Here is a 23,567-nt window from a genome sequence, read left to right as displayed (position 1 = left end):
GCCCCTCCCCGACTTCAGGGGACCTGCTTGTCCACAGCCCCTCTGCCTCAGCAGGGGTCTGCAAACCCAATTTAAAACACTCTCCACTTAAACCAGAAAATCAACAGAAGCAGGCAGACTTGAGCTCATGAAAAAAGAAAAATCTCGAGAGCTCATATTCTGTTATTTGCAGAGTATCTTCTATAGAAAGGCTGAGATAAAGCACAAAGGGCTGAGAAAGGCCATTCCACGCACACGAATAGCCTCCTCCACGCGTGTTCAAAGCTCAAACTACGCAGTATGACTTCATAGCAAACCAAAGCATTTCCTGAGGTGAACTTAGAAAAGCCACCCAGCTCGGCTCTGGTTTACTTCCATATCCTCCCCCCACACACACTCCCGCTGGGGGACAGAAAGAGAGACAGAGGAGAGACAGAGAGACAGAGAGACAGAGAGAGACAGAGAGAGAGACAGAGAGACAGAGGAGAGACAGAGAGACAGAGAGAGGGAGGCAGGGAGGCAGGGAGGGGGCAGCGCTCACCCCGCAGCATGTTCTGCTGGTGCTTGGCGGTGCAGATGAGGCGGCTGATACCCTCGATGCACTGGCTTTTGGACTCTACATCCTTGTCCTTGGTTTTCTTGGGCAAAAACATCACTAGGAGGAAAAGGGGCTGTGCTGTCCTCCCGTTGTCCCTCAGGGATGGGGGGGTAGCAGGGGCTGTGGGCTCACCTCGGCCCTTGGACCCTGCTCATCTGGACCCCCTTCCGCACGGACCCTGCCTGCCACCGCCCGCCCACCAGGAGGCCTTTGCCCGGGGCTCTGGACAGAAGCGGCCCCCAGGCCTGTGGTGCCCTCAGGGCCTGCCCGGCGGCCCCTTCGATTGTCCCGACAGCCAGCCCGCCTCCCCACCTCACCCTTCTTGTTCTTCTCCTTGGTGACCACGGTCATGGACATGGTGGGCGTGGCCGCAGCCTCGCCGCTGCTGGGCAGCCTGCTGACCTGGAGAGACCGGAAGGTGCACTTGAGTGTGTTTTTGGTGGTGGGCGGGTCCTTCCTCTCCGCATCTCTCTTCCTGTCTGCGGGCTGGGCTGCCGTCCAGTAATCCACCTGCAGCCCCATCAGCTCGGCGCCGACGCCCTGGCTGTGAAAGACGAGGGAGGCTCACCCCTCCGTCCTCAGCGGGTGACGGCAGCACCCCCACAGCTGGCACAGGCGAGGAGGCGCCCGCTGGTGCCTGTGCTGCCCGACATCGGGGGACCACCGGCAGCAGCTGAGGACGGAGGGGAGCTCGGGGCCCAGAGCCCGCTGGCGGGCCGTCCTGGTCTCCTGGGGCAGCCCCATCTGCACCCGTGGCTCCAGCATCGTCACGATGCTGGGGTCACCCAGGAGTGTCCAGACCTGCCGCCTGCCCACGCTGCCGCTCTGTCTGGTGGGCCCAGGCCCACCGACCCCTTGGAGGTGCAGTCTCAGGGCCCAAGTCCTCCCCGACCCTGCGGCGGTCCTGCCTGGGTGAGCTCTGCTCACGAGAGCCTCGAGGGCATCCGACGGGGGCTGCGGACCCCCCACCCACTGTCCCCGCGCCTTCTACTCACATCTGAGTTTCCAAAATCCCCTCTGTGTGCAGAGCACCCCGTATTTGTACTCTGTAGTTCCCGTCCCTAGGAAGGCAGGGGGTGGGGCGAGGTGGGGAGACACCAGGCCAGGACTGAGCAGTCCAGCGCCCCGACTCACTTGTCTGATGAGCCTTGGTCGACACCACCACGGCCCCTGCAGGGCCGCTGAGCCCACCTTCCGCCCTGACCCTCTGCTTCCTGGCACCCCAGGGTACAGCCAGGGACCACGAGGAACTGCCAATGTTCTCAGCACAGTCCCTGCTGCGCTGGGGGGACGGACGGCGTGAGCTGGGGGGCAGCGTCCGCCCACATGGCTGCATTTACCTGGGGGAGGACAGGCCCCCGCTCACCGACGGGGAGGAGGGCGGGGTGGGTGAGGCCTCCTTGGCCGCGGGAGATGTGGACGGCGGGGTGGACGAGAGTGCGCTGGAGCCCGAGGGGGCCGCGTCATCTGAGTCACCTTGGGAAGGAGTCGGGGGCCAGTGCTGAGCTCCCGCGCTGCTCTGCCCCAAGCCCTCTGGACCCAGACATGGCAGGGAGGCCAGGCAGCTGTGGGCTGGGTGGGGGCATGTGTGGGAAGCGGGAGACCCCTCCCCCCGCCCCCCCCACCCCCCGCTTAGGCTGAGGGGGAGCTGTCAGGCCTCCAGGGTCAGGAGTGGCCCATCCATGGGGAACAGAAGCCCCTCAGCAAGGTGCGTGTTGGTGCTGGGGCTGCCCTGGCCCTCCTGCACCCCAGCCCCCAATGCAGGGATGATGGAGTTACCTGAAGTGGCCGAAGATGGCTCCACTATTCCAACCTTCACCACCTAGAAGGCAACGGAACGTGCTGGCAGTGGCCCGGGGGTGGCGCTGGGACTCCACACCGGGCAGGGACCTGTTTTCCTACCACCCATCCTCCATGTGCCCCCAGCCCCCAGGAACTCCTGGGGCCGAGCCAGGTCCCAGCCCCTCAGTCTGTGGGACAGAGCTAAGCTCAAGGGAGCCACCGCCTGCGTGGTCAGCCACGGTACAGGCCCTGCTGAGGGACCTCCCTGTGCAGGGGGCATGTTTGGGAGGCGCCCTTGAATTAAAGCAAGCTCTGTGGCCATCCCTCACTCCCGGGACGAAGGCTGCCAGCCAGCCCCTGGCCTGGCCCTGAGCTGTGGCCAGCATTCAGGACACACGTGGCCTCCGGCAGGACTGGCGCCCAACCTCCACGAGCGAACCTCTCAGGGCCCACACCCTGGACTCAGCAAACTGCGTGCCTGTGAGACTGGCGGGCGCAGATGTCAGCGGGTCAGGTGCTGGAGTGAGGGAGCCCTGCCCAGCGGGGCCCTAAGGCAGCCCTGGGGCCTGCTCCAAACCCGCGTGGGCTGCTGGTGGGGGGGGGGGGGGCCTGGCCCCACCCTGACCAGGGCGGGAGCTGTGTCACGTGAAAGAAATCACGACAACAACGGCTCCTGCCTCGGTCACGCGGTGGCATCTCAAGTGCAGCCAGCGGGACAGGCCCTCCCGTCACCGCAGCAGCTTCCTCAGGACAGGCTGCTCCGGACCAGCACCCTCCGAGTACAGCCAGCAGCCACCTGACGCCTGAGCAGAGCGAACCACGGCCTAGAGGCCCTGCTGTCGCCAGGCTGCCGTACGGCTCTCACAGCAGAGGCCGGGCTGGAGACCACGGTGGGACCACAGGCTGTGGACGCGTGGCCTGGCCAGCGAGGAGTAGCCCTTACTCCTTGGCAGTGGGAAAAAGCAAAACCTCCCAACTTGCGGGGTGATCCCAGCCGAGCGAGCCTGCCCTGCGGCTCCCAGAGGACAGAGGCAGCCCTCTGCCCCCACCCCAGGCGGGGCCTGTCCTGAGGCCCGCCGACCCTCGGTACCCCCTCAAGAGCTGAGCCTGACACTGGGCCCGGACACCCAGGACGGTGCTGAGAACTGGATCCTCACCCCCCGGTGGGCTGCCTGCTTCCACACGTCAGGCCCCAGCAGAGCCGGGGCAGCGATACGCCTGGGCTCACCCCCCAACCGCAGCAAGAAAAAACAGAGAGCTTTAGGGTGGGAGAAACGTATAAGGCAAGTCCTCAGCTCAAACTGGTGAGGAAGGTTCTGGAACAGATCAAGTTAATGCAAGAACAGAGCGATTATGGAAGACCTCTCGGCAGAGGAACGGTCTCGCGGCAGCAGGCGGAGCCAGCCAGGCGGCAGCGAAGCTCTGCGCAGGGCACTGCCTGCCCGAGCAGTACTCACCCCTACGAAGGGAATGAACTTCTGAGAGGACTCTTCGTCGGGGCTAAGACGAGGGAAACAGACAGTTAGCGCTCTCCCCGAGGGACAGGCCCTTTCAGAGCGGCCCTGCCCCACCCACTGCCTCGCTCCCACCCTCCCGCAGGACGCCTGGCCTGGACCTCAGACCCGCAAACCCTTCTGACATACAGCAAGGGCAAACGCATCTCTGCACCGAGGTCCAGAGGCCCACGGGACAGCCCAGAGGGGAAGGGTGGAGAGTGCAGCCTCGCCCAGGAATCCGCCACTCTATCCTGGGGGCCTGGGGCTCGGGGCAGCCAGCCCAGCCTAGCCCAAAGGTCTTCCTGCTGGCCCCACTCACTGAGCCCTGAGAGGCCGGCTTTCTGTGCCCCCAGGATGCCCCAGGAACAGTCTGGGCCTCTGCCAGTGATCGGGGGTGACTGGCCCAAGCCAGGCTAGGGAGGTTTTCTCCCAGACGGTCTGGGTAAAGCTGGTGCCCACTGTGGGGGGGGCCTATCTCCAGGACTTTGGCCTCGGTGATGGGGTGCACACGCCACGTTCTAACAGAACGATGCCCCAAGAGGAGCCCGAGGGCGAGACTGAGGCTCTGTGGGCTGTGCTGCTGCTCTGTGCCCACGGGCTCTGCAGGACTTCTGGCAGAACCTCAGCCTCGCCGGAACCGCTGGTCACAGCCCATCGGTGGCAAAGGCATCCAGTGTCCAAGGGCCCTGGGTGCGGGTGTTGGCAGGAGCCGAGGGGGTGCAAACCCGTCTCTTCCTCTCCCTCTTCCCCAGCCAGGGCTGCTCCTGCCCCCGCCTGGTGTCCGCCTTAGCCTGGGCTGTGGTCCGAGGGGTTCTCCCGCAGGACTGAGGCTCCACCGGCGGCTGGGAGAGCGCCTCCTTCTTGGCCGCCTCCGTGTAGGTCCCCAGGGCGGGGCCGGTCCTGAGCCTTCTGTCCCTCCCCCAGCTTCAGGGAAGATAGGCGCCCCTCCCCGCTTCCTCGGCTGGCGGCGTCCACCCAGCCGTGGGCCTGCTCTCCGAGCTGACCTCCCAGTTCCATTTGTCTCATCTCCCTAAACCAGAGCCTGTCGTCAAAGATCAACTCTTCTACGGGTGAGTCCACACGTGCGCGCCACGCAAGGCAGTGGCCCAGGGGTGTCACTCAGGGAGAAGCCTCTGCTCCAAGCAGGTGGTTGGGGGGGCCTCCCTGGGTACCAACTCCCGGGACCAGGAGCCCCACGTCGCCAGAGCCTTCAAGAGGCCCTCCCCTCCCTGCCCCTGTGGGGGGGCGGAGGCCTGCACCTGGCTGGCGCTCCCCATGAAGTGTGGCCACCAGCTGGCCAAGTGACCCTGGCCCAGGGGCCAGCACAAAGTGCTGTCAGGCTGGTCCCGGCAGGAGCCGCCGCCCCCCCCCAAGGCACCCCCGGGATCTGGGCACCCACGACCTCTGCCCCGGCACCACCCACCCCACCTTCGCAAAAGAGACAGCAAATGTCTTTGGGTGAAAGACCCTACAGGTTCAGTCCATCCAATTGAAAATGACCAGATTACCAGTCTCTCTCCCCCTTGCAAGGAGAGTACAGTTGGAAGAGAAAACTTCTCTTTTTTCATTTCAAGCAACGAATCAACCCAAATCCTGCGCCCAGACCTCCTTCTGCATGCAGGGCGGCAAGAAGCAGGAAGCCGGGTGGGGTCCCTGGCCCAGCGCACGGGAGGCTCGGACCCTCAGGGCTCCCACCCTCGGCGAGCCACGGCCCGTCCCCCCCCGCCCCTCCGCCCCACGATCGGCACGCAGAAGGCAGGCAAACGGGGGCCTCAAGAGACGGGACTCAGGGACTGCTCGCCACAAACGCCAAAGCCAAGCCGCCCCTGGGCCATGCAGACCACATCCAGAACGCGGCACGCGCCCGGCGAGACGGGGGTGACACCAGCTTCCACCGAGACCCTCACCCTGGACCCTGGGTGCGGAGGGGCACACGTGTTCTTGGCAGGGCAGCGGACAGAACTCCTAGGGCCTGAGCCGCGGCTCTGCGGCAAGGCCCCTGGGCGTGGCTCCTGAGACCCGCACATGGGGGGTGGTATGGCGTGCCTCCACTTGAGGTGGGCGGGGGCTTGGAGGCTGAGGGGGCGCAGCCCACACGAGGCTGGTGTAGAGGCGCTGGGAAGCCCTCTAGCGGTTGCCCGGGGGGACCAACGGCGGGTCCGAGCCCAGGCCGGGAGCTGGCACTGGGCAGATAGGCTCCTCCCTGCAGGTGCCCTCACGGGGCCTGGGCTGGAGAGGGACCAGAAGGCCGTGCCCGCTGCCCATCCTCTCCTGGGTCTCCTGACCCCTCCAGGTGGACAGCAGCCTGTTCTCTGTCACAGCAGGCAAAGGCTGACCTGCTGCGCTTCCAGCCCCGGGCTCCAAGCGTGGATGGCACGCTGCCTTCACAGGGCTCCAGCAGGGCATCTGGAGCCCCCGCCCAACCCCCCATGCCGGTGTCACCACTGTAACGCGGAGGCGGGGGCACAAGGCACGGAGGAGGCTCAGGGTCTCCTAAGCCCCGGCTCGAGGCTCACGAGCGCCAACCGCAGCACAGTCGAGAAGCTGTGGCCCAGGCAGCGCAGCATGCCGCGGACTCCCGGCGCCTCGGCTAAGGGGGGGGCGGGGAGGGGAGGGAAGCCGGCGTAGGCCCACAGGACAGCCCGAGGGGTCAGCAGCGCACACCACGGCTGGTCTTTCTCTAGCCCCTGAGGCTTGTTTAGCAGGACAGTCCAACGAGCTTAGACCCCTCCTCCTGGTCTGGCCCAGGGCCCAGCAGAGAGGCCACTTGGGACCCAAGGACCCTCCCTGGGGGGCTTTCCCAGGAGAGCAAATAACCTGAGACCCATGGCAGAGAAGCGCCCTGAGGGACCCAGTGCAGGACGCCAGGCAGGCAGGGGCCCTGTGTGAAAGGGCAACTCTGGGAGCATCCGGAGCTCAGCTCCCAACAGACAGCCAAACTGAGGGTGGAGCCGCCTTGGGGGAGACGAGCACTTCGCTCGTGTGCAGCGGTCCCATCCAGGTAAACACGGCCTGGGTGCAGGGCGGCGGGGGCTTGGAGCTGGCCACTGACCACTGCCGTCACCCAGGGCGAGCTCCCCATCCCCTCTCCCCACCGCCCCCACGTGGAGGGTCCGCATGAACGCCATCCTCCCCCAGCTGCTGGTACCATGTGCTGGGAGCAAGGCCCACAGTCGGAGAGAGCTGCCAGCACCCGGCAGCTCTCGGGGTGAAACCAGCCCCTGCTGCTCATTTAAGAGGCAGCGCCGCCAGGCTTCAGAGATGGAGCAGCTCAGGGAGAAGTTCAGTCGGCCATTTCTTAAACCCAAACTCAGGACTGAAACAAAGAGCCTGCCCGGCGACTTGCAGGCAGCAGGCTTTTGTCGCTGCAGCTGGGTGGGGGCCCGAGTGCAGGCCTGGCTAGGGCAGCTGGCAGTGCACCGGGGCCCACCTGCTGACACTGCTAAACAGCCTTAAAGACCAGCCAGCGGGCAGAAGGGGGCATGGCCCCAGGGACAGGGTACCTGAGAGTAAAGTCAAAATGAAAGTTCTTTCTCCTTTCCAGAAAGCCACCAAAGAGAAAAACATGACGTTACTAGATGCTCAGGTGCGGGAGGCACCCCCAGGCACGGCACCAGCACAGCGGTCCCCGTGCCCCGCGCAGAGGAAGAGCCGGGAACCTTGCGCTAGGCTGTGCGCTGGGCGCCTGCGAGGCTTTGGCTCGATTCTGCCTCCGCCTTAAGGAGCTGAGCACCGTCCCCGACGGGAGCGGGGGAGCCGTACTTCATCAGCCCGGCATGGTCTGCCTATTCCTGCCCTTCCCCACCCGGACGCCTCTGTCCGGGGGCTGGCTAAGGGGCCGCTCGATCCCCCAACCTGTGCGCCCAGGCCCACCCCGTCCTGGGCACGGCCCCTGACCACCGTCCTGCACTGGGCGGGGTGAGAAACGGGTCTCCCTGCCGGGAAGCCCCGCTATTGGAGGAGCGTGTGCCCAGGCTAGAGAAGGCAGGTCGCTGCTGGGGGCCAAGCACTAGGACCACTATTCTTGTAACTTTTACTACCGGAAGTCCCAACACGCACAACGAGAAAGAAAAAGCGACCAGTTCATTCTAACTCCGATGCGCATCGGGAAAGGGTGCGGCGGTCGAGGAGAACTGGGGGCTGCTCGATGGCTCACAGGCTCCCCCGGGTCCCAGCTCGGCTGCCCTCCCGCAGAGCCCAATGAGCAACCCAAGGAGCTGGGACAGCGAGAACTGCGGGCTGCCCGCCGAGACCGCAGAGGGACGGTGGGTCGCTGCCGCCGCCCCACACCCACCCAGGCCCCAGGAGGTACCTCTTCTGCTTGTAGGTCAGCATGGCCTCCGCGATGGGCAGCTGGTGGGCGCAGTTGGCCCCCGAGATGTACTGCGTGATCCTCGACACAATGTCCGGCGTGTCCTGCACTGCACGAGGAGACCAGGAGGGGTTCGTGGGGTGCTGCACGCCAGCACCCCGAATCCAGGCGGCCATGCTGGGGGCGGCTGAGCGGCTCCTCTGGCAGCCACCCTCACGGGGTCCTGGGGAGGGCAGCAAGGCCTGTCCAAGTCCTGAAGAGCCCTCCCTGGGGGCCCGGTCGCCAAGGACCTCTGAGACTCACGGTGGGCAAAGGGAAGCATCCTGGCCGAGGCTCCACTGGCCCGGCCCGCTGACCCCACCTCCCTCCCAGGCGCTCAGGCCCCAGAGGGGCCTGAGAAAAAGGCAGGCACACAGGTCGCATCTCAGGGGACAGCGAACGACTCGGGTTCTCACGGAGGCTTGGTGGGGTGGGCGCCAGGGCTGGGGGGCGTGGCGACGTGGGCACGCGCGCGAGGGGCGTGGCAGCGTGGGCTCGAGGGCGGGGGCGCAAGGGGCGCGGCCGAGGCCCGGGCCTCACCGGCGCTCTGGGCCTCCAGCTTGTTGAATAGGTCTCTCCAGGTCAGATCCTGGAAGAAGTTGTTGTACCTGTAGTCCACGGAGCCCAGGTATCTGGCCACCGGGTGGGAGCCTGCGAGCCGAGGGGAGAGCATCAGGATGCGCGGACCCCGCGCGCAGTTCCGCGCCTCCCCGATGACTTCGGCCCCCAACCCCCGGTCCCCAAGGAAGCGGCTTCTCGGCCTCCTTGGAACACAGATCCCTCGGCCGGACCGAGGTGTGTCCTGCAGACCAGACGGCCTCTTGCGCTGCGGGGAGGGGTCTCCTCTACACCTCAGCCCTTTCCAGGAGACAGATTTGTTTGCAACATATTGCGTAAGCCGAAAAATGGGATTTTGGTTTTGATTTGCAGAGGATTCTGATAACTTTAAGAGGTTAATAACCAACCCCTGCTTGGCACTTTGACAACAAATCCAAGACGACATCGAGTCGCCCAAGCTGCGGGGCCTGCGGGCGCTCGGAGGGCGGGCGCCGCTGCCGGGCATCCGCGTGGCTCCTGCGGAGGACTCAAGCGCGCCCCTCACCCAGCGGGATGACGAGGAAGCGCATGTAGCCCAGCCAGTCGGGGGTCTTGTGGGACAGCTGCTCCACGAAGAGCCGCAGAATGGCGCTGAGGTAATGCTGCGCTCCCGCCACGGCGATCTTCACGGGGGTCGGCGGCTGGGAATTGCAGTTGCAGCTGCGGTCCCGCAGGCAGGACGAGAGGGAACAGACGCCTCAGGGAGCCGTCCCCGCCGCGAGGGCCGTCCTCGCCGGGCCCGAGGGGGGCCCCAGGGCGCCCCTGCTCCCCTCCACCCGGCCTCTCCCGCGGCTCACGCTGATGGAGTCACCGGAACCCAGGCCCCCCAGACCCGCCCAGGATTCCCCCAGCGCTGAGGACGCTCCCGCCTGGGCCACTGCTCTCCTCCCTGCCCTGGCAAGACTGCGGATCGGCAGGACGGAGCCCCACAAAACGCTGGGGTGCAGAGATCCCCATGGACTCCCGGGCGGCAGCCACGGAGGGTGTGGGACTCACTATCTCTGTATCCGAGAGACGATGGTGCTGAAGGCCGCCTGGACGTCGGCAGCAGAGCACGTGCACACCACGGGGAGCGTGTGCCGCTGCAGGACGTCTGAGAGGAACTGGGAGGCGGGGGAGGGTGAGCCTCCGAGCCACCCACCACCAGCCTCGCCTGTGAGCGCGCCTCGGTCAGGGTCCTCAAACAGGCAAGGCTGGCCAGACACCCCCGCCACTCCATCCTGCGGGTGGACGCCCAGCCCCTGGACGCCCCACCCTGCAGAGGCTGCACTGCCCCTCCCCCCCCCCCCCCCGCGGGGAGGCTGCACCGCCGCCTCCCCCCTCCCCTCTGCAGGGAGGATGGGCCGCCCCCTCCCACCTCCCCTCTGCGGGGAGGATGCGCCGCCCCTCCCCACCTGCCCCTGCCAGTCCGAGGTGTTGACAAGAATGATGTTTTCGGGGAGCTGGTCATCGGAGATGAGGATGTGGTTTAACTGGTCATACACAGTCTTCCTGGGGATCTGAAGACACAGTGCCCGCCAAACCCAGCGTGAGGGGAGCTGCGCCTGCCCCTCACCTGCTCAGCCCACTCCCTCTCCAGCAGCCACCTGGGAGGGCTCAGACACACGGCCTCGCTGTGGACAGCGGCCACGGGGCTGAAGGCGCTGCAGGGCCACTGCAGCTCATGGGCAGCGGGGTGGCAGCAGCAGCGGCAGTGGGCTGTCCCGACAAGCCCTCCAGGTAGAGAACAGGTGCCCTCGCCTTGGAGCCGCCCGCCCTGGGCCGGCCGGGGTCCCCGCCCTGGGCTGGGCACCCACCTGCAGCTGGCTCCGAGTGTCCGGGCAGCGCTCGTTGTCCAGGCTGTTGGCCCGCTCGTTCTGCGGACGCGCCGGCTGCCGCTCCTTCAGCGACGTGCTCCGGCCCCGGCGGCCGGCCTGCTTCCCCTCGGCCCTGCGGGGGAAGGGACGGGCTGGGGCAGCCTGCAGGAACTCGCTGCTCCAGGCAGGGGCCACCCAGCAGCAGAGGCAGCTGACGATGGTCGTGGTGTGGTGTGCGCTGTCGGGCAGCAGGGCCGAAGGCCACACAGAGCCCACCAACCCCAGAGGGCCCGAGGGGCACCTGTGGGGACTGAGACCTCCCACGCCCGGGACACAGCCTGGTGCAGCCCGGTGCCCGGCGGCCTGGAGCTCCTCCCGGCCCTGACACAGGCCTCTGTGCGCCCCAGCCAGGCCAGTGCCAGCGCCCAGACCCACTGCTTCTGGAAACTTCCTGTCACAGAAACATAAGACAGGGCGCCCTGGTGCTCGAGGTGCCTGTCCCGCTGGGTCTCACGCCAGGGCAGGGGCTGCCATCGGGTGAAGAGCTAGGCTGGGGGTTTCAATACCAAATGCCGTGTTAATGCTGGGTTTTGTTTCTCGTTTCTGTGAGTAGACGTGCGTGGGGTGGCGGGCAGGCGGTGGGCAGTGAGGGCTGATCTGTGGGGCACCACCCTTGAAACTCGGGGCATAAGGCCTGATGCAGCGTGCTGAGCGATGGCTGCACGGGACTGCAGCCCCGGGAGAGGGCGGGGCGGAGGCCCACGCCGGCTCTGTGGCCCTCCAGGGGGCAGCGAGCTGTGGGGTGGGATCTGAGGCCCTGAGGCAGTGGTGGGCATGTGGCCAACTGCGGCCGGGGGTGGGGGGGGGGAGGGAAGTGACCACGCAGGGCAGCTCAGAGGGCGAGGGTGGGTGCCCAAGGAAGGAGCAGCAGAGCCGGAGCAAGGACCTGATCGAGGTGGGGGAGGGGAAGAGGGCACGTGAGGGACCCAGAAGGTTCGTCCACCACCAGGAAGCCACCTGAGGTCACTGCACCTCAGACCCCAGCTTTTGATGCGGCGCTCACCCAATTACATGACCCACTCTGGGAGGCAGGGTCCTCGGGACCCCGGCCCAGTTGCCACCCCCTCCCCCGCCCCACAGACGTCCTGCGCTGGACCCCTCACAGTCCGTGAGGGCTGCTGTGCCCGTCCACACAGGCGCTGGGTCCAGCTCTCCCGACGCAGCGCACGTGGGCTCAGCGGGGCACACCCTACGTGCTCCGGCACCCAGCACCACGGGAGCAGCGGCACCTAGCACAAGCCCTGCTCCACTCGTACAGTCCCTGGTCCAGGAGAACGTGAGTCAAGGACAGCGGGACCTCCCCTGCCCTCGGAGCAAGCAGCCACACCTCGGCCCGGTCAGACCTGCAGGCGGCTAGTTCGGTGCGGATGGGGGGTGGGGGTCCAATGTGGACCTCCCGGGACGGGCCTGGTGACGCTCATCCGGTCAGACGGTCCCTCCCACACTGGCCCACACAGGCATCGCCGGCCTGATGGCCTCCCCGGGCGGCCAGTCACCTGGTGGAGGGAATGACCAGAGACTCTGTCTTGGTGATCCGCCCGCTGGGTGGCAGCTTCTCGGTGAACGTGTCCAGGGCAGAGGGCTCCACCTCCGGGCTGTCCTCGGGTGGAGCTGGCTGCTCCCCCGGGGCGGGTGCGCTCTGACGGACAGAGAATGGCGCTGGTCAGGAACGCACGCCCCCCGGGGCCTCCTCTCAGCCATGTGCTCCTGTGCCAGAGGGGCCCTGGGTTGGGTGAGGCTGCCTAGGCCTCTCTTGGTCTGGTGGCTCCCTGCGTGTGGACACGGCCACGTGCTGCCCTGGGAAGTGAGCTGACTTCACCCTCCAACCACAGGGCTCAGTCCTGGCTGCCACCGAGAGACCCGCACCAACCCTCCCCAAACCTCCTCTGGACCTTCCCTAAGAACCCTCACAAGGGCAGCAGGAACCAGCCGTGGTGTTCACGGGCCGTGCCTGACAGGGAAGCGTGGGGACGCGTGCTGCCCCCCAGAGCTGGGGTGAATCCAGGGCGGGCCTTGACCATCCCCCTGCGGTGCGGTGAATCCGGGGGGCCCTGAACGTCCCCCAGGGGTGGGGGTGAATCCGGGGGGCCCTGACCGTCCCCCTGGGGTGGGGTGAATCCGGGGGGCCCTGAACGTCCCCCAGGGGTGGGGGTGAATCCGGGGGGCCCTGACGTCCCCCTGGGGTGGGGTGAATCCGGGGGCCCTGACCGTTCCCCTGGCATGGGGTGAAACCTGGCCCCCTCCCTGGGGTGGGGGTGAGTTCAGGGGCGCCTTCGTGGTTCTGTGCACAGGTTCTGGGTGGCGGAAGCAGGAGGACCTGCCGGTCAGGGATCAGACCCCTAGAGGCAGCAAGTAAGTGGGCTCTCTGTTGGCACCCGTGAACGTGGCCCCGCCTGCTCACATGGGCCACGGAATCGGAGACGCTGTCACTTGGCTGCTTCCCTCCGAGGGCCCGCGTCTTCTCAGGCACGTCAGCCTGTGTGGACGAGACGGGAGGGAATCAGGCTGTGTCCGACCATGGCACCGAGGCTGGCTCACCTCTGGGCAGGGGGTTCTGGGCTTGGAGGCAGCCTGGGGAGACTGGCCAGGATTTCCTGGACTGTGGGTTCAGGGTCACCCCACGACTGTCACCTGGAGCCTGGCAGGGGGACCCGGGCCGAGCATGCTTGGCCTTGGGTCGGCCCAGCACCAATGCGCAAGCTGCCTCGAGGGTCTCAGACAGACAGGAAGGGTCAGGGTGCCCACCCCCCACCCGAGGGCCCCAGACAGACAGGAAGGGTCAGGGTGCCCCACCCCCACGCGAGGGTGCGCCCCCCCCCACCCGAGGGCCCCCGTGGGAGCACGGGGCTGCCTGGCTCCGGGCCGCTCACCGGACTCGGAGGCTCCTTCTGGCTCCGGGCACTGTGGATACTCCCGATCTCCGTCTGCGAGCTGGAGTGGGACAAGCCTTCGAAGTACGGCCTGGGTGGCGCGGACGGAGAGCGCGTTATTCTCCAGTACCTCCCCGAGCTGAAGGCGCAGCCGCTGCGCCTGGCGGGGTCAGACGCGCAGCAGGGCCCCCACCCTTGAGGACCGTGGCACAGGCGAGGACCCGAGGGCCTGACAGCAGCTGAGCAGACCTGTGCCCCAAAACCCCATCCGCTCTCGGCCTCGGCCCTGGCGGGGTGGCCAGCGGCACACGTTGACAGCTGCACCCGACACCCAGGCTGGAGGCCTGTCGGGTGGGGAACCCACAGCCAGCTTGCAGGAGCTGAAGGTCAAGCTAAAATGAGGGACGGGACTCACGCAGTGTCTGGTGACGAAGCCACGTGGGGCGGGACCACGGTGCGTGGCAGGAGGGTCAGGCCTGAGACGCCACGCCTCAGCCCCAGGACTGGGACGCGGGCTGGCCAGGGCTTGCCCTAAGGCACAGCTAACATTATGGAGGGAGCTACAGGCGGGGACGGCCCGGGTCAGCCGGGCACCGAGGTAATCACAGCGGCTGATAAAAGCAGAGATCTCCAACTGAAGGCAGAGAGGGGTCGGGGGGCAAATACCGAGGGACACGACCACCGTGCTGGCCTTAAAGGTGGAGGGGGCAGCAGGTAGAAGGGAGGCAGGAGCCCCGTGCTGCAGCCACCTGGCTGAGCCCCCAGGAGGCCAGTGGCCGACACCCTGACTTGAGCCCACAGTCTCCAACCTCCCAGAGGAGGGTAACTGGGCAGTTGAGTCAAAGGTCGCCGGTCAGCAGCTGGGGACGCTGCACTGGGAGGTGGGTGTGCGAGGCTGCAGCGGGAGCCGGAGGGCAGGTGACAGCATGGCCACCCCTTTCTCGTGTGTGCTTCCCTGTGTCTGACTTATGCTTGTTTTAAGTTTAAAAACCAACCGGTCCACATACCTCTCTGCCTGACTTGGACGCCCTCCACCCCCACCGGCTCCTGAGGCGGACTCAGACCCGTGCGCTCTCTCCACCAGGCCGGGCATCAGTGCCCGCATCACCTGTCCCCCAGGCTCCCTTCCAGCACCAGCCATGCCGCACCCGTGCCCCTGGGGGGTGGCCCCAGCACGCCCCTCGTCTCCGCGGCGGACGGAGAGCCCTGTGGGCCCGTGCTCACCGGTCCCCTCCTGTGATGCCCAGCCAGCACCCCCTCCCCAGCCCATATCCCCCCCACCCCCCGCCCAGGGCCCGCCTTCCACACAACTTCCCGGCCCGCCCCCCTCCTGCCCCAACACCACGGCCTCCTGCAGGGATGACCCGAGCTGCTCCCAGCAGATCCCAGAGAGACCTTTTCCAGATACAAACTGGACCCTGTCACTTCGCCACTTCTCACCTCTGGAAGCACCGCAGACCTGGGGCACCGTTGGGGTCTGCGGCTCCTGCTCTCCCCTCCCCAGAGCCTGCACCCCCGAGGGCCTGCTTTCTCACAAACCACCTTTCCCTCCAGCCCGGACGACCCCCCAGATGGACTTCCTCCTGGGCTGGCCTCTGCCAACCTCCAGCTTTGAAGGCAGACGGCCGTGTCCACTGTGTCCCAGCGTGGTGGCATACGCCGGCCAGCGGCTGTGCCCACCTGAGCTTTGGCTTGGGGGTGCTGAGGACGCTGTCATCGTCCTCCATATCGGGGCCGCTGTCACTGGGGTTCTCCATGTCCAGCGTGTCGTACAGAAGGTCCAGGTCCTCCTCCACCTCGGGGACATGCTCTGCAGGGTCCTGCTCCGAGTCCAGGACCTACGTGGGATCCGAGGTGTGAGGCTGGCCCGGTGGGAAGGGGCTCCTGAGAGACAGGTGGGAGGAGGGCGCACGGCCGCCCAGCACCCCTCCTCCAGCCTGTGCCACCAGCCAGTCCCTTGGGGACCTCCGGTCACCCGGGCGCTGCGCAGGGGGCTCTTCTCCCCAGTCTCAGAAGCTTTAACACCCCAACGCACCCTTTAGAGCACTAAGCGGTGCTATGACAGTGTGTGCTGTGGTGTGGTACCGCCACGATCAGGACGTAAACGGCTTCCCTCCCCAGGCACCCCCTGCCCCCGACGGTCCCCCCACCCAGCCCCGTGCACCGGGCCTTTTCCAGGATGGTACATGAATGGAACTGCTCCGCGTGCAGCCTCCCCTCACTCAGCGTGACGTGTGTGTGTGTGTTTGTGTGTGTAAGCGTGTTTGCCCACAGCCTGCTCCTTCTTGATAGTGGGCCACCCAAGGGAGGGGTCACAGTATGTCTGACCAACGGCCGGTGGAGGACAGGGCGACGCGCCCAGCGTCTGCACTACAGGTGAAGCTCCTGTGACTGTTTATCAGTGGACGTGCTAAACGCGTGGACGTGTTTCCATCTCTCGTAGGGAAGTACTCAGCAGTGGGTGCTGGGTGCCTGGCAAGCCTTCCAAGGCACCGCTGGCCTGTTCTCCACAGTGGCTGCACCGCGTCCGTTCCCTCCAGCACGTGTGAGGGTTCCCACTGTTACACACCCTTGTCGACACTTATCTTCCGTGTTCCTGGTGACGGCCGCCCTAGCGGGTATTAAGAGTCTGTGGTTCTGATCCGTGTTCCCCAAAGACTAGAGATGCCAAGCATCTCTTCACGGGCTGATTGGCTGTATTTCTTCTTTGGAGAACTATCTAGTCAGATCCTTTGCCCAATTTTTAAAGTGGACAATTAATTTTTTAACTGCATTGTTCTGTTTTTGAGTTGTAAGTGTTCTTTATGTATTCTGGATACAAGTCTCTTATCAGATATATGATTTTTTAAAAATTTATTTGATTTATCTATTTTTGGCTGCGTTGGGTCTTCGTTGCTGCGCGCAGGCTTTCTCTAGTTGCGGCGAGTGGGGGCTGCTCTTCGTTGTAGTGCGCGGGCTTCTCATTGCGGTGGCTTCTCTTGTTGCGGAGCACGGGCTCTAGGCATGCGGGCTTCAGTAGCTGTGGCACGTGGGCTCAGTAGTTGTGGCTCGAGGGCTCTAGAGCGCAGGCTCAGTAGTTGTGGCGCACGGGCTTAGTTGCTCCGCAGCATGTGGGATCTTCCCAGACCAGGGCTCGAACCCGTGTCCCCTGCGTTGGCAGGGGGATTCTGAACCACTGCACCACCAGGGAAGCCCCAGATATATGATGTGCAAAAAATTTTTCCCATTCTGTGGGCTGTTGTTTCATTTTCTTGATGGTATTGTTGTAAGCACAGCAAGTTTAAATTTTGATGTAGTCCAACTTACCTATTTTTTCTTCGTTTGCTCATGCTTTTGGTGTCATTATCTAAAAAACCATTGCCTGACCCAAGATCACAAATACCCCTGTTTTTTTCTAAGAGGTCTATAGTTTCAGCTTGTACATTTAGATCTCTGACCCGTTTTGAGTTAATTTTTGTAGGCTGTGGCGTGAGGTAGGGGTCCAGCTTCACTCTTCTGTGTGCAGATATCCAGTCGTGCCAGCACTACTTGCTGAAAAGGCTATTCTTCTCCCCACTGAATGGTCTTCGCAGCTTGTCGAAAATCAACCGATCATAAATAGAAGAACTTATTTCTGGACTCTTAACCTTACTTCGTTGACCCGCCACAGTCTCATGACAGGAGCTTTAGGTAAGTTTTGAAAATGGACAGGTGAGTCCTCCAACTTGTGTTTTTTTTTTTTTTTTTTGTGGTACGCGGGCCTCTCACTGTTGTGGCCTCTCCCGTTGCAGAGCACAGGCTCCGGACGCGCAGGCTCAGCGGCCATGGCTCACCGGCCCAGCCGCTCCGCGGCATGTGGGATCTTCCCGGACCGGGGCACGAACCCGTGTCCCCTGCATCGGCAGGCGGACTCTCAACCACTGCGCCACCAGGGAAGCCCCAACTTGTGCTTTTTCAGGATTGTTTTGTTGCTTCTGCGTCCCTTGCATTTCCACATAAGTTTCAGGACTAGCTGGTTGGTTTCTGCAAAAAGGCAGCTGGTGATTTGATAGGAATCATGTTGACGCTGTGGGTCAGTGTGGCAAGGACCGTGGCTGAGCCGGGCCCATTTCGAGCAGCTGACCCGCTAAGAGCTGCTGCAAGAGGATGCCCCACCACCGCGCGTGGACGCACAGCCGTGGCTTCCGGGAAGCACACAGCTCACTTTGCGGGCCATCGTGACACATGTGATAACGACGTCTTGGGGCTTCGATACTTAAATGCCCCCTCTCCTGGGTGGGTCCAGAACCTGGGGACTAATTTTCCTCTGATCACATTAAAAAAAAGTTTTGTTTTTTTTTTCTGGTTATCACAGTTACACAAAGTCATCATTTGGAGACTAGAAAAAAGCTAAAAGAAAAAATTTGAAAACACATAGATCGTGGGGAGGCAGTGTGTGGGGTGACAGGGCACGTGGGAACTCTGTGCTCAGTTTTGCTGTGAACCTAAAACTGCCCTAAAAAATAAAGTTGATTGATAAAAAAACACAAAACACAGAAACCCGTGGTCACACCCCCCACAGAAAACGTCCCGCCCTCCTCCAGATCTGTTCAGAGCAGGCTGTCAAGAAACACAGCAGGCGTCACCTGGGGCCCTGCCTGCCCCTCGAGCGTCCCCGGGGCAGGCGCCACCATCGCCCTGGCTCCTGGAGACGGCAGTGACGTCCAGAGGGCCACGGCAGCAGCGAACAGCAGAGCGGGACCCGCCGGAACCGGCCTCCAGAGCCCTACCCTGACCGGACGCGGGGCTGCCACGGGGGGAGGGGCTGCGCACTCACCTCGTCGGAAACTTTAAATCTCCGCAGCAGGGCCACGACCTTCTGCTTGAAGTTCTGTTGCTGCGAGACAAGCAGGCCGGCATCAGAGCCCTTGGAGCCGCCTCCCGGAGGACACAGTGGGGCCGGCACCGGGCTGCACCGCGAGGGCGGCCTCAGCCGGAGGGGGGCACAGCTCAGACACGCGGCAACACCTATGAACTTGAACACGGCTGCCGGCACTTTAACAACGGTAAGCGTTTTCACAAGCCTCTGAAACCACAGCTGTGGTCGGACTAAGAAATGGACCCAGAGAAGGGCTGTCAGCCTCAGAGCCGGCGAAGGGGAGCCGCAGGGAGGGCGTATCTATGGTTGTGCCAGTGACGCCCCCGCCCTCCCCCCTCGGGACCTAGGGCGTGGTCAGGGCGCATCGGAGCCTGAGCCCATCTGCTCCTGGTGCTGCCCTGGCCACTGGCCTCCGACCGAGGCCACCCAAAAGGAGGCCCACGCCCCCTCCACAGAAGTTGGGCCTCGGGTCCTGGACCTGAGGCTCAAACAGGTACTGTCACAGCAGCGTGAGGGCCTCCACACCACGGTCCAGAACACGCGCGTCACCCGGTATACGGGGACCAGCCCACGGTCTCCCAGAATGGCTGGGGGGGCAGTGGTCTCTGGGGCTGGGCTGGGCCATCAGCACCGGGGCTTCCCGGGTCTCCCTTCGAGCTGGCCTGGCCTGGGGCCGCAGGGCAGAGTGGCTCGGCACTGTGAGCTCGCCCAGGAGCTCTGGCACCGGGGCTGGACGATTCATGATGGGCCACGGCCCCTGCCTGGATTTCCCTCCTAAAGGAGGAGCCTGGCAGCCCTTCCAAGCCCCTGGGCACAGAGCAGAGCTGGGGGCGGGGGCTGGCCTCACACTGGGCGTGTCTGGGCCAAGCGGCAGAGGACCGGCCCTCAGCTCTGCTCCGAGAGTGGCCTTGCCCCCTGTCCTCTGGGCTGTAGGCCACAGCCCCCCTCCCAGGGCAAGGCCGTGGCACGGGGTCTCCCCGCCTTCATGCTGTATTTGGGGAAGAGACTGGGCCTCTGAAGAAACCACAGGGCTGGGCTCAGGGGACAGCGCGTGTGCCCATGTGATCCCAGGGCAGGCCGCCTCACGTCCTGACCCGCCCCTCCCGAGGGCTCCACCCGGCCCCCACCCCGGGTCCCCACCCCGTGCCCTTCCCCAGTGTTAGTAAAACCAGTTTCCACCGACCCTGGTCATGGACGTCGTTCTTACTATCGATCGCCGTTGCTTCTTGGGCTTCCCCACGTCGAAGTCATCCTCGTCCAAATCCTGCAGAGACACGTGGCACCTGGGTCCAGGCCACCCTCAGTACACGTGCGACCCTGCCCCTGCCTGCTGTGCGCCTGGCCCAGGGCCGACCCACATGGATGTGCGGCCTCCCTGGGCGGCCTGGGGAGGGGCCTGGTCTCCTGGGCGTCCCAGCGCGTCTGCTGACACCCTCCAGCCCCGGGGACGGGGACCAGGCTCCCAGCCCCCATGCCCCCTGCTACCCTGGCAACAGTGGCTCTGGGGGGGCCCGGGCCCGTCCACGGCGGGCTGCACAGCTGCTGGGGGTCTGGTAGGGGCCGGGCACGGGGCGCTGGGAGCCTCGAGGCCGGCACCCCCCGGGCCCCGCGTTACCTGCCCCTGCACGGCGTCGTCGCTGGCTTCCTGCTCGGAGGAGAAGCTCTCGTACTCCTCCTCGGAGTAGTTATCTGCGGGGTGAGCAGATGGAAGGGGGGGCGCCTCGACGTTCCAGCCCGTGTCCCAGCAATAAGGTGGCGCCCCAGTGACTGCCCCCCGCCCCCGGCGTGCAGGGGAGCCACGAGGACACAGCCCCACACGCGGCAGATGGACTGTCGAGGGGGCAGGGGCTGCACATTGTAGCCCCCCACCGTGGCCCCCAGCCCTTCTGCCCGTCACAGGGCTCAAACTGGGTCTCCTGCTCGACTAGGCCCCCACTGGCCCACCCTCGCCTCAGGGGAGATGGTGACCCCAACTGCGACGGAGGTGACAGCCCACACCACGACCGTGCCAGACCCTGGGAGGCACCATGGTCGACCCCATGACCTGCTTCCTGACAGTGTCCCAGTGCGCAGGCAGGGCTGACATGCCTGCAGCCCAGAGAGTAGCCGCAGACCCTCACATCCCCTCCCCAACCTCTCGAGCCCACGGGCCAGCGGCCAGGAGGCGGCGCCCGCGACAGCAGCGCTGCCTCAGCTGCCCTCACCGGTGGACTTGGCCTTGGGGCCGGCCTGCATGGTGCTGTCCTCGTGGTCGATAGGCTGGCTGGACAGGGAGAAGATCCAGATCTCGGCCACCTTGACCGCGGCCTCCTTGATGTTGCTGCAGAGGCTCAGCACCTGGCCGCCCTCCGACGGCTGCTGCATCACCTGTGGGCAGGGCGCGGTTCTAGAGGCCTCACCAGCCTCACCCTGCGGGGGGCACACGCTGGGGGTCGGGTGGGCTTTCCCCTGGCGGTGACGGCAGGGGTGCACTCTGCAGGGCAAGCACGGTGGCAGGGGGCGGTGCAGGAGGACACGAGGACAGGGGGCCCGCGGACGGGCCAAGAGAGGAGACACGGGAGCAGGGTGGACGGGCTGGGAGGGAGCACACCGGGCCAGGCTGGGAGGTCAGCCAGGCCCCGCCCCTAAGGACTGGAGGCCATCAGGGAGGAGGGTCGGCGGCAGCGAGCAGTGTGTGAAGCCACGCAGGGGCCAGTCCAGGCACAGCCACCGACTCTCGGGACTCAACCCCAGGAACCCGTGTCCCTGGGGGACCAAGGAGGACCGGGCCCCCAGTGCAAGCTGGGGCTCTGGTGCCGCGGAGCTGACATGCACCAGGTTTGGCCCACCAGGATGATGAGACCCTGCGGCCGTTCTGATCATGAGAGAATCAAATAAACTGGGGAGAGCGGCAGAGCCCCCCTGCGTCCCCCGCCTGGTGCCAGCCTGAGCCCCGCGCTGGTCCCAGACGCCCAAGCCATTCACCTTCATGGGGTCTCGTCATGATAACCCAGCGAATGCGTGCCTCTGCGTTTTAGGAGCTGCGTTTGGGGTCATTTGATCACATCTAGATGCTGAGGTTTTATGGACCAGATTCTTTTTTAATTTGGGGGGGCTTAGTTGTGGGGGGGAACTCCTTAGTCAGGTAAGAAAGTAAGAATTTTGAGAAAAGTAACATCACCTATCACCATCAGTGAAAAAGGCAAGTCAGAAAAGGTGAGCTGGCAGCGCCTCTGACCCACCCCAGCACGCGCCCGCTCCGCCGAGCAGGACGTCCAGGAGGGGCAGCGTGGGGCAAGGGCGCCGGAGGGAGGCCGCCGCCCAGCCGCCCTAACCTCGGCCATGTTGATGGAGCCAGCCGCCAGCGTTTTGTAGCCCAGGATCGTCCGGTTCTTGTACCGCTTTCTTCGCTGCAACATGATCTGAAGCTTGTTGCCTTCTCTTTTCAAGAAGTGGGGGTACTGCGGGAGAAGGAGCGGGGGTCACAGCAATGAAGGCAGCCACGCCCACCGACACCCACGAGGTCTCACGCACCCAAGCCCCAGGGTTCCCTCCCTGCTGGTCATCAAGGGCCTCGGTCGCCAGGAACAGCCCCTGGTGGCAGATGCGTGCCACATGGCCAGGCCCTCGGGAGGCCCTGCGCATCTGTGGACATGCAGTAACTGCCCAGCAGTGCTTCCGCCTGGCGGTCCAGCGGGCCGTGCCCCCAGCACTCCAGGTCCAGGCCGCCTGCGCCTGCTCGTGGGACACTGCAGAGCTCGTGTGCCCACAGCAGACGTGCACGCTTCCTCAAGGTTCACCAATAAAAACCTCCTTTCAAAGCTGGGGCACGACGGGACTGCCCTCCACCTTGACTGTGGTGGCGGTTACATACCTGTGCACCACAAAGCCGTGAACTTAAAAACAGTGAACCGTACATTTTGGAAATTATACTCAGTAAACCTGACTCCCGGGGAGTCCTCTGGCGGTCCAGTGGTTAAGACCCCCCCTTCCACTGCAGGGGGTGTGGGTTTGGCCGGGGAACTAAGATCCCACGTGCCTCGGGGCATGGCCAAAAAATAAAAATAATAAAAAAAACCCAAAGCTGCCGTGGGTCTGGGCTCCGGCGGAGGGGAGCCCTTGGGGGAGGGCAGAGGCGGACGGGCAGGGTTCTCACAGACTCGCCAAAGCGCGGCCCTGTCTTCTACACTCACAGGGAGAACGGAGGAGTTTAATGTATCTGAAAAGCACTGATACTAAATACAGCAAGTGTCTTCACCCAGAACTACATCCACTGAATTTAAATAATGCAGATCTTAATTATGCAAAGAGACGCGGGGGTGGGGGCGGGGTGAGGAGGCTGGGGGCGGGGGAGGGCTGATCTACTCACGCCCCCCACCCGGGGGGCCTCTGCTTCACACGGTGGGGGGGTCCCAGTCTAAACAGCCCACGTTCACCGCCAGCACAGCCCAAAATAATACTCCCGAGGGGTTTGAACTCGCGACACCGAGTTTCCATAGGTTCCTCCCCATCTTTCTTTTTCTTTTTTTAAACAAGGTTGTTTTTTTGAGTGGCTTCCCTCAGCCCCCGCTCCCCCATCTTTTCCAAACACAGGAATGAGGCGACCTAAACCCATCATCTGAGTTTTGGCCTCACTACGTTCTCTTCATCGTGGGAATGCGACGAGAGACTCGACCTCATAAGCAAGCACATCTCTAACCTCGGAGAGTGAGCCCTGTGGGAGAGGGGACCTCCGTGGCCACAGGGGCTGCGGGAAGGGTGAGGGTGGGGGTCCCCCTGGAGGCCCACCTGCAGGGAGAACGTCAGCGCCAGGTCAGTTTCCACTTGTCCACTGGGGGGCAGCACGATCTCGTGGGACCGCAGGATCCGCTTGGAGCCCTGGGACAGAACAAGACACCTCCTAGTTCAGAAGAAGGCATCTTAAAATGAAGCAGCGAAGATGTCGGCTTGTCAGTTCTCTTCAGACTGTCAGGCAAAGACCCGCAGATGGTGGGGGTGAGGCCCGAGCGCGTGTGATTCCCAAAGGCCCCGCGGGGAGATTTATCCGGAGCCTTAAAAGAGCCCATATCCTCTGACCCCCAAGTCCTCCTCTAGAAGTCTGTGCTAAGCTGTGAGAGAGGAGACAGAACAGTCACTGCCACAGCTGCAGGATGGAGGTGCAGCAAGAGATGCAGCTGGACAAGCAGGTGCGCGAGAAGCCACACGCTCCTGGGAAAGCAGGA

General features: G+C 64.4%; 1 protein-coding gene across 15 annotated transcripts in view; it reads right to left on the bottom strand.

Moving 5' to 3' along the window:
• The window catches only part of PACS2 (phosphofurin acidic cluster sorting protein 2), a 62,949-nt gene that overhangs the window by 3,350 nt on the left and 36,032 nt on the right, over positions 1 to 23,567 (bottom strand). Inside the window, exons 3-24 of one of the 15 annotated variants that reach the window (XM_049705449.1) lie at positions 23,134 to 23,223; positions 21,681 to 21,806; positions 20,571 to 20,733; positions 19,982 to 20,055; positions 19,574 to 19,630; positions 18,325 to 18,384; positions 15,210 to 15,367; positions 13,530 to 13,620; positions 13,061 to 13,135; positions 12,156 to 12,298; positions 10,600 to 10,732; positions 10,198 to 10,302; positions 9,800 to 9,906; positions 9,309 to 9,463; positions 8,747 to 8,857; positions 8,168 to 8,390; positions 7,359 to 7,391; positions 3,817 to 3,859; positions 2,357 to 2,399; positions 2,054 to 2,149; positions 895 to 979; positions 521 to 634 (exon numbers count right to left, since the gene is read on the bottom strand). In XM_049705449.1, the coding sequence (XP_049561406.1) occupies positions 521 to 634; positions 895 to 979; positions 2,054 to 2,149; positions 2,357 to 2,399; positions 3,817 to 3,859; positions 7,359 to 7,391; positions 8,168 to 8,390; positions 8,747 to 8,857; positions 9,309 to 9,463; positions 9,800 to 9,906; positions 10,198 to 10,302; positions 10,600 to 10,732; positions 12,156 to 12,298; positions 13,061 to 13,135; positions 13,530 to 13,620; positions 15,210 to 15,367; positions 18,325 to 18,384; positions 19,574 to 19,630; positions 19,982 to 20,055; positions 20,571 to 20,733; positions 21,681 to 21,806; positions 23,134 to 23,223 (2,285 nt within the window). Of the gene's footprint in view, positions 1 to 520; positions 635 to 894; positions 1,122 to 1,917; positions 2,150 to 2,356; positions 2,400 to 3,816; positions 3,860 to 7,358; positions 7,392 to 8,167; positions 8,391 to 8,746; positions 8,858 to 9,308; positions 9,464 to 9,799; positions 9,907 to 10,197; positions 10,303 to 10,599; positions 10,733 to 12,155; positions 12,299 to 13,060; positions 13,136 to 13,529; positions 13,621 to 15,209; positions 15,368 to 18,324; positions 18,385 to 19,549; positions 19,631 to 19,981; positions 20,056 to 20,570; positions 20,734 to 21,680; positions 21,807 to 23,133; positions 23,224 to 23,567 lie in introns of those variants that run through there. The other 14 variants (XM_049705455.1, XM_049705448.1, XM_049705456.1 and 11 more) reach the window with 14 other exon arrangements.

This window comes from Orcinus orca, chromosome 2, assembly GCF_937001465.1.
Source record: "Orcinus orca chromosome 2, mOrcOrc1.1, whole genome shotgun sequence".
NCBI lineage: Eukaryota > Metazoa > Chordata > Mammalia > Artiodactyla > Delphinidae > Orcinus > Orcinus orca.
This window is presented reverse-complemented; position numbering and strand designations above follow the sequence as displayed.